Source organism: Botrytis byssoidea (genome assembly GCF_014898295.1).
Source record: "Botrytis byssoidea strain MUCL 94 chromosome Unknown BBYS_016, whole genome shotgun sequence".
NCBI lineage: Eukaryota > Fungi > Ascomycota > Leotiomycetes > Helotiales > Sclerotiniaceae > Botrytis > Botrytis byssoidea.
Genome location: NW_024065857.1, coordinates 108,580 through 122,486, shown reverse-complemented (window position 1 = coordinate 122,486; position 13,907 = coordinate 108,580). Strand labels below are relative to the sequence as shown.

The following is a 13,907-nucleotide window of genomic DNA, read 5'->3' as shown; positions in this document are numbered from 1 at the left end:
GATTAGGTTCTGTCTTTCCAGCGCAATTTCCATTTCTGCTCCAAAACTCCGCATTAAGGAAGACAATCCTATCAGGTTCTCTACGATTTATCTAGATGTTTGACAACTAGTCGCTGCGCCGGGTGTTTGGATTTGATACGGTAGGTTTGAATGAAATTAACTTTTATCGTTTTCGCCAGGCAAATACCTTTCACTGCCTCGAAACCAATGTAAAAGTAACAACAACGCTATATCGTTATGCAAGAGGATGAATATTGAAAAAATAAGATGCTCGAATGAGCCACACAGGGTAAGGACAAACTCCTATGGAGATAACCCGCAGTAACTCCAACCCTGTGAATCCTAATCCACACCATGAATAGCTTCATGTAACAAATTGGCTCTTCCTAACAAAAACAGCATTCTTGACTCGTTCTCTCTCCCTCAGGAGTCGGTTTCTCTCCTTGTCAAGATAATGAATAGGCCATCCGCCCACCGCCTCGGCCTTCGTCATGAAACTCGTCCTCCACTTGATATTCCAGTTAGTGAAACCAAGATCGTAAAATGGGAGGACTAAGTTGAGTTGAGCTATGGAGAGCGGCTTCTTGGTGTTAGAGGGAGTTTGCAAGATGATATCCAAGCGCTTGATATTTGGGAAAAGCTGTAATTTAGCTACGAGTCTCTCAATGTGCTGAAATTCGCGGGTTTCCTGGCAAGTTTGGACGGAAGAATTGGCTTTGGATTGATTGGTGTCGGCAATGGAAGGAAATAGAATGTTGACAAAGATATACTTTGCATGAGCAGCAAATTCTGGACCGAGGCAATCGATGTGATGGAGCAATGTGTCATAGTCCTTGGGAGACTCTTCTTGTCCAGCAACTTGAGCATTGGTCCCAGTAATTTCTCCCTCTGAACGGAAGTCAACTTCAATTTCAATCCAATTTTTCTCCCAAAATTCACCGCGATCCTTTGCCGGCATCTTGATAATGATATCAGCTACTTTATAAACATCAGGTTGGAATTCATCCGCGCATGCATATTTGTACGGGTATCCATTTTCCGTGTAGCGTTCGGTGATTCGAGCAAAGTTTCTAATGACACCAAGATGTGTGATTATGATGTCCTTCTTCTTCTTGTCTGCACGGCCAAAACGAGGCTTCTCTGGTCTGGGGCCAGTGGGTAACACAGTGGGAGACGGTGTTGAAAGCGGAGTCTCATTTTTCTTGGTAGGAGTGGCAAAACTGCTCGATCCACTCTTATCTGGTGTGGATTTGGCGGAGTGAATAGACATTGCATTCATCCCGTCTTGTAACAGATTAATACCTGCCTTCTGGTCAGGTTCAAGACCATGTTTAGCATTTGAATCGTTCCGATTGGCTGGCGTTGCTCCATGGTCTAATTTCATTGGCAGCTTAAACACAGCCGTCAAGTCGTCATCCACACTGTGTACATGACACGGAGTTCCATTACTTTGTGTACAATCCGCCATCTCAGATTGGTTCTCTAATTCCTTCACTGGTGAAGCCCCAGATCTGTTATCCACAGGGGCCTTTAGAAACGGTGGGATTTTGTTCAGAAGTGCTGGAACGAACACGGGCGAGGTTGCAGATAGTGATTTTGCTGCTACTCCTTTACCCAAAGCTTCGAAGTTTGGGGTGATCAAAGTTCCCTGGCGGAATGATTTAAATCCCAGGGGAGTCTTAGGACTTGTGGTGGCGGATACATCTGTTGCGGCATTGCCGTCCGCTGTGACCAAGGAGGGCAAAGTCAAATTTGGTAGGTCAAAGGATCTCTTTGCTCGGGCATTCTTATTTCCCATAATGCTATCGCTTGGTCCCAACTAATGGTAAATAGCGATTCGGGAAGGTTTGATTGAATATGACGGGAAGGAAAGAAAGTATGGCCGAGTTGGTGGTACGTTCTAGGGATATCTATGGTAGAACTTATGTCAGTAGATGTTCGATAAAAAGGTCATATATAACGACAGCGAGTTTTATGTTTGTGTTGAGATATCTGGTTTGAAAGGCTCTTCCCACGGCACTATCAACCCACACGAAAGAACGAAAAGATCGCTCTATCAGACAAAATAACAGCTCCAATGAGGAAATTTGGACGCTCAGGTGGGCCCAGAGTATTTTTTTTGGGTCATGTGCAGTATTACTACATACAGTAGATGAGCGATGGGCTACAATCAATATGAATGAATAATGGCAAGATTATTGAAAGTTGAGAAATAGTTGTTGAGCTATTAAAGAGGAGATGGGAACGTGTCTGAGGAAGAAAGGATCTGACAACAAGGAAAAGCATCGTACTTGCCAGGAGATATATTGCTAGATTGTTCTGATTCGTGAGTTGTGATTGTACTGGAATCCTATGGAGAGAAAAGAAACAGTGGGATATTTAAAGGAATTTTTGGGCTGAATTGATAGATGACACCGTAATTCAATCAACGTTCAAGGTTGGTAATGAAGTGAATAGGAATGTATGAGATGAAAGTGAATGTATATTCTCAACAACTTTAATACTAATAATATTCTGGATAAGCATATGGCCAAGGAATAAGAAAAGAATTTTATCATTTCGAGAAGTTCTGATTCATATTGTTGCCCAAACAGCTCTGAATGACTTCAGGGTCAAATATTGCTTGAACGCGTATCCAGCAAAGTATACTGAAAGAGGAGCAAGTGAAGCTCATCTCATACTCAATACTGCTGTATACCCCGACGAATTACTCTAGCTAAGCAAATCAACAATTGGACCGTGTATGTGGTAGAAGGTCAACTCTTGCTACAAGCAATAAGGATAGTCGAGATCCACTAGTTAACACTCATTAGTTGTACTAACTCGTCAGATATCTATGGCCTGGTTGTAACGCGAGAGGCTTATTGAAAAAGGATTTTTTATACACATTGACCATATGCACGTTTTTTTCTGCATGGCCATCTGATTTTTTTCAACGCGTTCACCATCTCGATCGAAAATTGGATATCAAGTCTTTCGGGACTCGAAAAGCCATAATTTCAAAATTAGTTACCTGTGTTGATGACTTCAACATATGGCAAAGGATGAATCAGCAAATCCTCAATACTGACCAGTCTGGAATCTGGAGAATCCTACCAATTCTCCAATATCTATGGCAAATAGAACTTCATTGTTCATGCGGCATAGAAAGCAAACCCGAGCAGCCAGTGTTGATCAGACAGGAAGTTCTAAAACATCCGAAGCTGGAACATTCATGGTGATTATTATCATCCGGCATATGAGTAATCGTTGATGCTTTATTCTATTCCATAAGTATCTATTCTGGCTACATCATATCTAGTCGTCACTGTCAATCTACCTCCAAAAAGCTTCCTTGGTCCAGCGACTCCCGGTATTAGCGGGTGGCGAAAGAAGGAGGGAAGACCAAGCCTCACGACCATCTACATAGAGGCGAAATTTTAAAGTACTTTGGTCGCTAGCAGTATCTTCAATTGTGATAGCTCCTAACTTTGAATTGCCGCCTGGGATATACCTTTGGAGAGTTAGCAAATATATGTATCAGGGATGTCGCGATATGCGTTACTTGATCTGTATATCATCATCATCATTTTGCCAATAAGTGTGGACCGGTAGATAGAATTGACTGAGAGGACTTGTAGAGAACTCATTCACTGTTGCACTGACTGGCCAACGGCCATTCAAGGGGGGCGGAAAGGCTGTTGCGGCAAATTCATGTCTATCTCCACTGATGATGACGACACCACATCCTCCACGGAGGCCCACATCCCACATAGCTTCGAGAATTACCTGGCGCTCGTTAAGGTAACCAGCCCATGTATCCATGCTATTCACCCTCTATAGCATGGAGGAATCAGCAATTTCCCATCAAGGAAAAAAACTCTTAAAGAATGGTCAAATAGATGCTTACCCAGTTTTTCGTGAATGGAATACTAGATGCTATGATTTTCCATTTGACACCCTTTGGCTCAGGCTTCTTGAGAAAGTCTAGGAGATCAGCAAGCTGTTCTGCACCAAGCATTGACTTTCCAGTGCTGTTGGCAGGGAGCTCCGAAGAAGAGTCTCGGTAAGTTCTGGTATCCATCAAGAAAAATGAAGCAGGCCCTTGGGTGAACTCGAAGTAAGTGGCACCGTCTCTGAGAGTGTTATAAGTCCCCGCTTGGCGAGCTCGGGGAGGATTAACGGCCGTTTGATAATGATGCCACGGATCAGCGGCGGCTTCGTAAATCTGACAAGTCTAGTGGTAAGCATATGATATATATATATATAAACCAAAGAGAATCCGACTACCGAGCCACAACTAGTACTTCCATCTAGACTAGAATCTAGCCTAACAGCCAAAGCTTCTCAATTGACTTACCCCAGCAGTCTTTTTATCCCAATCATTGGCAATCTCGTGATCGTCGAGCACGTGTATCCAGCCTCAAGAAACTTTCAGTTAGCAACTCAAGACTTTGAATATATAGAGCAACATATGCAGGAAGGAGACATGTTTCATATAAGTAATAATAGCCTATCTCTGATTGAGTATGGAAAGATGATCTATATTACTCACTTAGATTTTGCCCAACGGCCGGCCAATCTGGAGAGCTGTAAACTTGTCTGTACTCGCGGCGATAGTCCTCCACACTCACTCCGAACCTCTTCGGAACATCAATATAAATGAAGTCACCGAGAAAAAGCATGAACTGTGAGCCTCCGGGAATCGTGTTAATTACATCTGCCATGTGCTTGAAACCAGGAATTGCCAAAGCGTGGTCAAAGGGATTGTACGGAAAGCGAGGTTTAATGCAACTAGATGTAAAAAACGTGAAAGATCCTGATTGAGGTAGATGTCCAGGTTTTGGAGGAGTTGTGAAAAATCCGGTGTGGTTATTTGATGTCATCCATTGATAGGTCCTTTCAGGACGATTTGGCAATGGGAACTTTAAAGCTTGTGTGAAATCCGTGTCTTCTGACAAAGTATGGATCGTTCCGGCGAGTTGTGGTTGCTCTTCATAAGCACCCGCTGGATTTGCTGGTTTGTAGGTGATGGATATAGGAAGTTTAGAGAGATCTGGTTCTCGAACGAGCAAATTTGCTTCCGTAGGGGCACTTACACACAGTCAGTAAAGACATTCGTCGGGGCGCGCGGATCTCGATCTAGTCATGGCACTTCAATGAAGACATCTTGGCATCTTGAGACTGTCCAGCATGATGAGAATAGGAGTCCCTCATAATAGCCACATATTTAATGGTTTGCCATGACCAAATGGAGTCGCGTGTAGGGGCAAAGTGGTGCACATACATGTAGCCCATTCGTGCGAATGAAAGCTCCGTGCTAGGATGCAAAACTTTCGCATGATACACCAGATCTATTGTGGCCAGAACCAAGCCCACGTTGATCAAGAAGGTCAAAAGCGAGAGAAATGTTGATACTGGATCAGGCGCGCCTGTCAAAAGTGTGTGGAATGGTCTAGGTGACTTTTTCTCCATTACCAATGTCTCGTCTATTTCAACTTCTTCCTCCACGTGCTTTGGTCTGTCCGAGTCCGATAAATTTTGAGAATCTGCCGCAGGTACAAAAGGCTGGTCTTTGAGCTCAGTCTCTAGAACAGTGATATTGATATCATCTTCTACCACAGTATATGGTATCTGTGTTACGTGACTATAAACGAAGGAGGGCACATATAGTGCAAAAAGGGTGTATATGAGAGGCGGCCATGGCTGGGAACAAGTGTGAGTGGTTGAAATTTTGAATTCGAAAATATGTACTTACATGACCAGGGATGATTCTGAGAAAGACATAAGTCACAATCCGCAAAGCAACTGAGCTCCAAGTAGCCACCTTCTGTTGAGCCGTTGACATGATAGTAAAATAGACTTGGAGCAATTTCAATAATAATTCAGACCAAGAATACAAGTAAAATATGGATGAGAGAGATGACAAGAAAGTAGTCCAGCTACAAGGCAAGACAGAATAGATAAGATGGTGCGATAAATTTGGTATCAAAACATGCTCTATGAAAGCCTAGAAAGGGATAAGTAAAGAGACAAGAAATGATATAAGAAGTAGCAGCTTGACTATAGAATCAGCAAGATGAGCACCTAGATAGGCAGGCAGGTGGGTAGGAATGAAAAGATAGCAATGCAGATATCGAAATATCTCCTCTTTTCAGAATTGCGAGTGGGTAGACAGGTCGTCAACGTTACCTAGGCGGGTATTGAGTGTAACTATCTTGGTAGTCAGATGAATATCATCGAACTCTTGATTGAATCAATATATGGATGATTGTTGGGATGATAATGAAGATGTAAAGGTACCTGGTATAGCATCAATAACTTATGGATAGGTAAATAGTTGAGGGATCTGATTACTAGGTACCTACGTCGGTTGGGTATTGATACGAAGACAATCAGCAATTCGGTTTGCCTCAAGCTTGGTGTTGTGGGATGATGGCATTATGTAAGCTGGGTGGTGCATACCTTGTTTTCGACACTTACGTCATCGAGATAGAAAACAAACCAATTAGCGGCACTGATTCACAGTTGCGAGGTAGGTGGCTCAAGCAGGTGGCTCAAACGGGTGGCTAGTCTCGAGGTAGCTGGACTTGGAGCTGCCCGTGAGGTCAACCTTGAAATGATAACCTTGCTTACTAGCTAACTCTAATTCCAACACATATACTCTTCAACCGGTAGAAGTGCCTTTGATAAACTCTCATGGAAGCAAAAAGTAAATAATACTAGGTAGATATACAAGGTTGACTGTGAACATCGCCTTATAATTAGCACAATTGCTTCTCTGAAGTCCTAGACACACACATCTACTCGCACTCTACCATTCTCACAATAACACCCGCCTATACTCTCTTGATTGCCGTTTCTCATCCAAGGCTACTGTTATTTCCGCCTCTCACTCTCACCCTCGCACACTTTGGAAGTACGTATCGTCGTATTGTGGGTTAGCTAAGCAGCTACCAAATCCACAAGAAAATCCACAAATCCGTCTCTCGAAAGCATCAGCGGAAGCCTACAGGAGCGGGTTGAGTACAAACCCATCAACACATCAACACATCGAGACTCCGAGTTGATTTTTAATCGTGTTAGCATTGCTTGATAATCTTTTCGTCATTTTATTACTCACTCTATTGCGCGGTAATGCGGGGAAGCGAGAGGCCAGGTTGGAGTATTTAGTCGAAACCGGTCGAGGCCTATCAGCTTACGGGGAGTGTCATGGTCCAACAGTAAGCCCATGTGAGAGTTTGTCACCATACGCCAATCATTCTTAGATGTTTACCAGGCTCAGGCCTCGACTCTCGTTCTCCCAAATCACAAAGGGTGGAGCGAAGTCTCAAGTATCTGTTAATTTACTATTTATACCACCGTTTGATCGCAGACTATTTGCATTGAGACTACACACTATTCGATTTCAATCAACGTACACAAATAATCCTCTCAGCATGGCTACTTCAAACACCATTCACCTGACTCCTGAAGATACTGGCGTGTTTAAGTTCGGGTCTCAAGATTCGGAAACTGCCCAAAAAACCTCGCAGCTACTACAAGAGAACCACGATGTAAGACGCACCGTTTTGTTTTGAGAATACATACTAACAATTGCTTATTATAGAACCATCACATTTTCTTCAATAATGCAGGATTTCACAACCATATCGTCCATCACTTGTTGACTCTATATGGCCTTGGTGCTCCGGCCTCCGTCATTGAGCGGCAGTATAAACTGAATGCATCATATCAACGCCCTGTTGTTCTTTCTAAGAATCAAGTAAGTTCGCATTCTGCAAAGTCTACTGGTTTTCAAAACCAGACTTACCACAAATCATGGTTTTTATCATCTCAGTTCCCAACATTCCATAGGACAATTTCTGAAGACTCTAGGCCCCGGTCGATATGTCCATACCAGACAATTTCTACAATAGTCTTGGCAAACAAAAGTACTATCATGACTTTCTGGTATTCTGGCAGAAAGAAATTGGATCCAAAGGATGGAAGGATGTATTGAAAGAAAGTGTCTTTGCAGGCGATTCGAAGGCAGACGACATGCTCGGCAGGATGTTTGCAGGTACACAGCATTGTAGTCGCGTGTACTAAGAAGTTGCTAACACTCACCAGGGTTTCTTCATCCTCTTATTCATCTAGGTTTTGGTATTGAGTTCAACCAACCAGCGATCATTGCCGAAGCGCTAGCACAAGCTTCCGTCCACGATCTGTGGATTACTAAGTTTTTGTTGGACGTCGAAAAGAAAGCTCAACCTGGGAATAAGACGATTCCACAACTTCTTGATGAGATTAGAGACGACAAGAAGCTTTCCACCGCTGCTGAGTGGGATGATGGCAATAAGATTCGAGATGGCATCGTCGCCAGAGCACTAGATGAAATGATACACTATGCATCTCAGTGGACTGTGGGAAAAGGTGAACTTGAAGCCAAGACAGCTCAAATGATCAGCTCCGCCATTTATTTCGCTGCTGCTGCTCAACGCCCGCCAAAACAAGTTAGCCATACTACACTTCTCAGATGTACCTTTAGCTGACATTCATCCCATTAGGTGAAATTTGACTTTTACTTTATGCATTGTGTTAACAGCTCAATTTTTTTCACTTCTTTCAACAAGCAAGACTTTTTGTCCGAAGCTCAGAAAGTAAGGCTTTTAGAGTGGAAGGGACGCTTTGATATCACTATGTATGCATCCCGCCGTTCCCCTGAGCTACTCCTTGAAGAGATTTCGGGATATGTCCCGAAGCTCCTTGAAGCTGGAGATGCGGAATGGAATGGACTATTTCAAAGGCTGTTCGAGTTCGAAGACGACGGCCACGCCGTGAAGCTTGGAAGAGCAGTCGCTCATGCTGAGGTAGTCTGCCAGGATTATGAAGACCAAGATTGGGCAAAGATTAAAAGTTTCATGTGGCTAAAGATAGGCAACATGGTAGCTGACAGTGTTGAAGACACTGGAGATACTGTGCGTACCCCACGAAGTCATCCATTCCATAAAAATGTATTTACGTGCTAACCTTTCATATAGTGGGCTAGAAGTGTTGGTTTTGATGAAGCCTGGAAGGACTATGAGGACAGACCAAGACAGGTACATTTGTAGGTGATGAATTTGTGCCACACTTTTTCTTTATTATACTATGGTTATTGGGCTTTCAATGCAGTAGTCATTAATGAAGCAATTTTTCCTGGAGAGATCTGAAATTGCTTGAACAAATGTTCAATCCTAGTGTTGTGTTGTGATATCGTTCCAAGGTTGTTGTGATCATTTGATCTCCATGTTATGCATGTTAAATGCTGTGCTTCACACTTAGAATTTGACCCCTAGTACAATCAATGAAGGCCATCCTATTGCAAACAGCTCTTTTCTCTAGTCCCACATGTAAGTACTATCCACAGTATCTTGCACATGTAAAGTAAAGGCTTGTTGTGAGTGATTTACCATTTTAGAACCATCAAAGATTGAGGATTTTGTGTGAACTGCATGCATCTTATGTATCATTTACTATTCCACACGACATATGACGTTGGACTGCAGATGACATGAAAGTTCCAAACAAGACACAAATGTAGTCATATCAAGATAGTAGATTAAATTGAAGTACAACTGACTGGTTGCCGACATCGCCCTTTTGGTCTCGTCTGATAGTTCCCAAATATTCATCCGATGATGTAAAGCCCTTCCACAGTTTCGGACTCTATCCGATAACGGGCAAAATGGTAAAGCCTTATTGATGCAAAATTGTCTGAAACTTTTCTTCACCTTCGAAGTCAAGTTATCGAAGGGGTGAAGGGGTGAAGGGGTGAGTGATCACAACATCATTTACCTTATCATAGTTGCCACCTCTGTAGCTGCCCGGGTGCTCAACTTTGCTTCACTTTATAAAGAAAATAATTTCGTACTCACCTTGATTTCTCCTCCCATGTATTATACAAGATTGTTTTACACCTTCATGAATTAAGATTTCCTTTAATTCTTCATTTCAATTCTTTGCTTCGCAACGCAGATGAGATGACGCAAACTTCCAATTCCAATTCCAATTCCACCTCAAGCTCTGGCTCAGAGACTCATTGGTTCGAAAATGTAGTTGTACTTGATCTGGATCTTGAGAGACAAGAAGTCAAAAAACAACCTGCTGTAGATGTTCCATCCACTCCATCCACACCAGCTCGCATCACCCGTTCCCAATCTCTTACCCGCCTAGGCATTCAGCAGAAGTTCACGCACCCAAAGTCGCATTTGAAGACCACAGAAGCTGATGTTGTCGATTTTGATGGTGCCGATGATCCTGTAAGTACTTCATTCCATGCTCATGAAATTATAAACTTGGCAATGCTGATAGAATTGTTTAGTATCAACCTCTGAATTGGCCATTCAGAAAGAAGCTTATCACTACGTTTGTCTATGGCTTGTTCACAATGACTTCAACCTGGGCAAGTTCTGTATACAGTCCTGCTATTGACGAAGTTGCAGCTGAATTTAATGTTGCACCTGAGGTTTGTTTCCCCTGGAGCTAGGATAGCTAAAGCGAATGCCATTAACAAAGAGTAGGTCAGTCTATTGGGTGTAAGTTTCTTACTGCTGGGATTTGGATTTGGTGAGATATTCTCTTCACTAGCATGAAGTGAAGAATTAAACTAACTGTTCTTTGTGATGCAGGTCCTCTGCTATGGGCTCCTCTTTCTGAAATGTGAGTTATCGAAAAGTTAACTTCGGAGTCTTGTGTGCTGTACTGCATTGCTACAGTCTCAACCAGCTCAATTCATCCAATTGTTCACTACCATTACTAACAGCCGATCAGTTATGGCAGAAAGGCTGCAGTCTTAACCCCAGGTACGTAACTCTATTCCGCAAGTAGTTAAAGTTTAAACTGCACTCTTGTCCCTTCAACATGCAGAACCACAGCTAATGTCTCAAATAGTTTTCGTCTCAGCATGCTTCTCATTCGGTTCCGCCACAGCAAAAGACATCCAGACGCTGCTCTTGACACGATTCTTTGCTGGTATCTTTGGAGCTGCTCCTGTGAGAAACCTCAACTCGAACTCAACCAACTCCTCTGACATCGTAATTAGGTGACAAATACTGGTGGCGTTCTGTCTGATATCTGGGCACCCCAATCGCGAGGAACGGCTATAGTTGGATATGCATTTGCTGTTGTTGGTGGTGAGTACATGCGTCCTTTTCATATTTCCAATTCTCACCAAATGAAGGTCCAACCATGGGTCCTATCGTGGGAGGAGCCATTACATCAAGCTACCTAGGATGGAGATGGACAGAATATGTAAGTCCTTCGCCTCCCAAGCTATGTACTCCTTGTATCTAACTTCATCAAAGATAACCGGAATCATGCAAATGGCAGTCTTACTTCTTGGCGCTCTTGTCCTTAACGAAACTTATCCAGACGCGCTCCTGGTCGCCAAGGCACGTCGTCTCCGTCACGATACCGGAAACTGGGCTTTACATGCCAAACATGAAGAGCGTAGTTTCAGCTTTAGAGAGATGGTAAACAAGTTCTTGATGCGACCCTTTCGTTTACTGGGGACCCCGATTTGTTTTCTCATGGTTTTGTATGCTTCGTTTGTTTATGGCATTCTCTATTTGTAAGTCAGAACCGAGAATTGTTTGTGCGTATGCGCTGATCGATTGCTAGGTGCCTGGCTGCGATTCCTGTACAATTTGCATTGGCTAGAGGCTATGGACCTGTAACTTCAGAGTAAGTCTGCCTCCGACTTTACGATAATCATACCGTAGATGATGTTCTAATCTCTTTCCTTACAATAGGCTTCCATTTCTTGCACTTCTCCTAGGTACAATCTTCGGTGGCACTGCAAACATTCTGTAAGTTGTTGATTCATTTTCAAAGCATATCTACTAACCAACGAACCCCAGCAATAACAAGTTCTATACCGGCAAGTTTGAAGCAAATGAGAACCAACCCGTCCCCGAAGCTCGCCTCCCTCCCATGATGATCGGCAGTATACTCTTCGCAGCAGGCCTCTTCATCTTCGGCTGGACATCCGCCCCAAGTATCCATTGGGTAGCTCCATGCATCGGCCTCGCGTTCATGGGGTTTGGCTTCTTTACCATTTTCCAATCTGCTCTTAACTATCTCATCGATACTTTCACCTCATGTGCAGCAAGTGCGGTTGCGGCCCAAACATTTGTACGAGCCATCTTTGCTGCCTTGTTTCCCCTGTTTGTTACTCCTATGTTTCAGGGGTTGGGTATCGAATGGGGAAGTAGTGTGCTGGGCTTTGTAGCAACTGTGCTTATACCCATTCCGTTCTTGTTTTATATGTATGGTAAGAGGATTAGAATGAAGGGTAAGTTCACCACCAAGTAGCTTGTGTGAACGCGTTCACTCTACTACCATGGTGGAGAATGTTTGCTCGAAAGTCGTCATTATTTGCTTGATTATAGTTGAAAACTCGGTGTTCTATAGATACTTAATTTATTTTAGATAGGTTCCCAGACAGCTTGACCGATTATGGCTGAGAGTCTGGCGCTCTATAGATACTTGTCTCATCAATATGGAGAAAGCTTATTGCACATCCGCTAAGGAAACATAGGATCTCCGGAATAGAAAAGTAGATCTCATAAAGACATCCAAGCTCGTTCCTGAATATGTGCTTGTGCCAAATGTTCCTGCATTTGCTCTCTACTAAATACAACAAGTCAGCCGAATGTTCGTAGACGTATATGACAACAGACTCAAACCATCACGCAACACTGAACCACCAAAGCCAACGCTCGTGAGGAGTGAAATTAGTCATTGATCCCAAGGTCATAACTATACAGACATATCAACATAACCACTTTAATCCCATCCAAGCTTGCCCATAACTCCAATCCCATGCGTAAGCTGTTCACAGCATATTATACATATCTAAAGCGCTCCATCTAAGTTCCAATCCGCGACTTCCAGCCTCCAAAAATCTCCTTAATCCCCATCACTCGGTCTTCTCATATAACTATCAATCGCCAAACTAAAAGCCGCGAACCCCGCACACCCGACTGCGGCAGCCTGTGGTCCTGCCGGCGCCGCCAGCACTCCTCCGGTGATACATCCTGCAATAACCCCATTCTTCAGATCATTCTTTGCTCTGAAGCCTTCAACACAACACTCTGTGCCTGCAAAGATAGCGCCTACTTTGCCGAAATTCTTTGCCGAAGAATAGGAGCGATTCCCCATGTCTTTGAGACCTCGTTTGAGTTGTTCGCGCAAGGGAAGAGATGTGATTTCTGCAGCTGTGGAGGATGTGTGAATAGGAGTGTCGTATTGCATCTGTGTGGGAAGGTTAGTCATTGACGTAGGAAGAAAGGTAGATAAGGCGGGGCAAAACATACAGATGCCATGAAGAGACCAAAGGCACCACCGAGGGCGAATCCCATTACACCCGAGACGACAGTCTTACCCGGACAGGACTCCATTATCATCTGCATCTATCGGACATTATCAGTATTCATTCAATTCACTTTGACAATTTCCCACGGCAAGGCTCTGCTTGTTCCATGCAGCAATACTGATTGTAACCGGAGAGCAAACATACATTTTTAACAGCAGCAGCAGTCGAAGGGTCAACACCCTGCTGGCCCCCTCCTGGAGGATTGAATGCTGGCCCATTCATGTTGAACAATAGTAGTTGCGATAATCTTCGTCAAGGGAAAAGGCAGAATACAAAGATGGGTTTCCTTGAGGTGTAATCCACCGAGAATTTTTTTTGGCGAGGCTGGCGTTTGGCCTTGCACAGTCTGAAGCCTCGCGTTTTGCACAAGTACCCGAGTCTTGCCAAGTAGGTTATATGAGTTCGTCTCGCGAAAAGGGGGATGTATAGAAGAGATATTTATTGCATCAGTCTAGTTACTTTTGGGATATATTTAGGACCATAGGCTAAGCTAGCTTTTCATTGTCGGTATAATTTGCTAGGCTCTTTT

The 13,907-nt window shown here is 43.4% G+C and overlaps 5 protein-coding genes across 5 annotated transcripts; 2 read left to right on the top strand and 3 right to left on the bottom strand.

Moving 5' to 3' along the window:
* Positions 1-364: 364 nt before the first annotated feature.
* Positions 365-1,798, bottom strand: EAE97_007837 (uncharacterized protein; the record flags this gene model as incomplete). The annotated part of the gene is made up of 1 exon (XM_038878351.1): positions 365-1,798. One exon carries the CDS (start codon positions 1,796-1,798, stop codon positions 365-367), a length of 1,434 nt encoding a protein of 477 aa, XP_038730601.1.
* A 1,517-nt stretch (positions 1,799-3,315) lies between these two features.
* On the bottom strand, positions 3,316-5,827 carry EAE97_007836 (uncharacterized protein; the record flags this gene model as incomplete). Its single annotated transcript, XM_038878350.1, has 7 exons — positions 3,316-3,493; positions 3,545-3,816; positions 3,890-4,207; positions 4,340-4,401; positions 4,535-5,073; positions 5,267-5,685; positions 5,738-5,827. The coding sequence occupies 7 exons, from the start codon at positions 5,825-5,827 to the stop codon at positions 3,316-3,318; spliced, it is 1,878 nt and encodes a 625-aa protein (XP_038730600.1).
* A 1,591-nt stretch (positions 5,828-7,418) lies between these two features.
* On the top strand, positions 7,419-9,074 carry EAE97_007835 (uncharacterized protein; the record flags this gene model as incomplete). Its single annotated transcript, XM_038878349.1, has 6 exons — positions 7,419-7,535; positions 7,589-7,744; positions 7,858-8,041; positions 8,092-8,474; positions 8,529-8,939; positions 9,003-9,074. The coding sequence occupies 6 exons, from the start codon at positions 7,419-7,421 to the stop codon at positions 9,072-9,074; spliced, it is 1,323 nt and encodes a 440-aa protein (XP_038730599.1).
* A 909-nt stretch (positions 9,075-9,983) lies between these two features.
* On the top strand, positions 9,984-12,467 carry EAE97_007834 (uncharacterized protein; the record flags this gene model as incomplete). Its single annotated transcript, XM_038878348.1, has 13 exons — positions 9,984-10,262; positions 10,325-10,468; positions 10,524-10,569; positions 10,632-10,662; positions 10,774-10,805; positions 10,894-10,994; positions 11,045-11,135; positions 11,183-11,253; positions 11,307-11,572; positions 11,623-11,685; positions 11,754-11,810; positions 11,862-12,295; positions 12,433-12,467. The coding sequence occupies 13 exons, from the start codon at positions 9,984-9,986 to the stop codon at positions 12,465-12,467; spliced, it is 1,650 nt and encodes a 549-aa protein (XP_038730598.1).
* Positions 12,468-12,912: 445 nt separating this feature from the next.
* On the bottom strand, positions 12,913-13,600 carry EAE97_007833 (uncharacterized protein; the record flags this gene model as incomplete). The annotated part of the gene is made up of 3 exons (XM_038878347.1): positions 12,913-13,257; positions 13,320-13,415; positions 13,523-13,600. 3 exons carry the CDS (start codon positions 13,598-13,600, stop codon positions 12,913-12,915), a joined length of 519 nt encoding a protein of 172 aa, XP_038730597.1.
* Between the last annotated feature and the right edge of the window lie 307 nt (positions 13,601-13,907).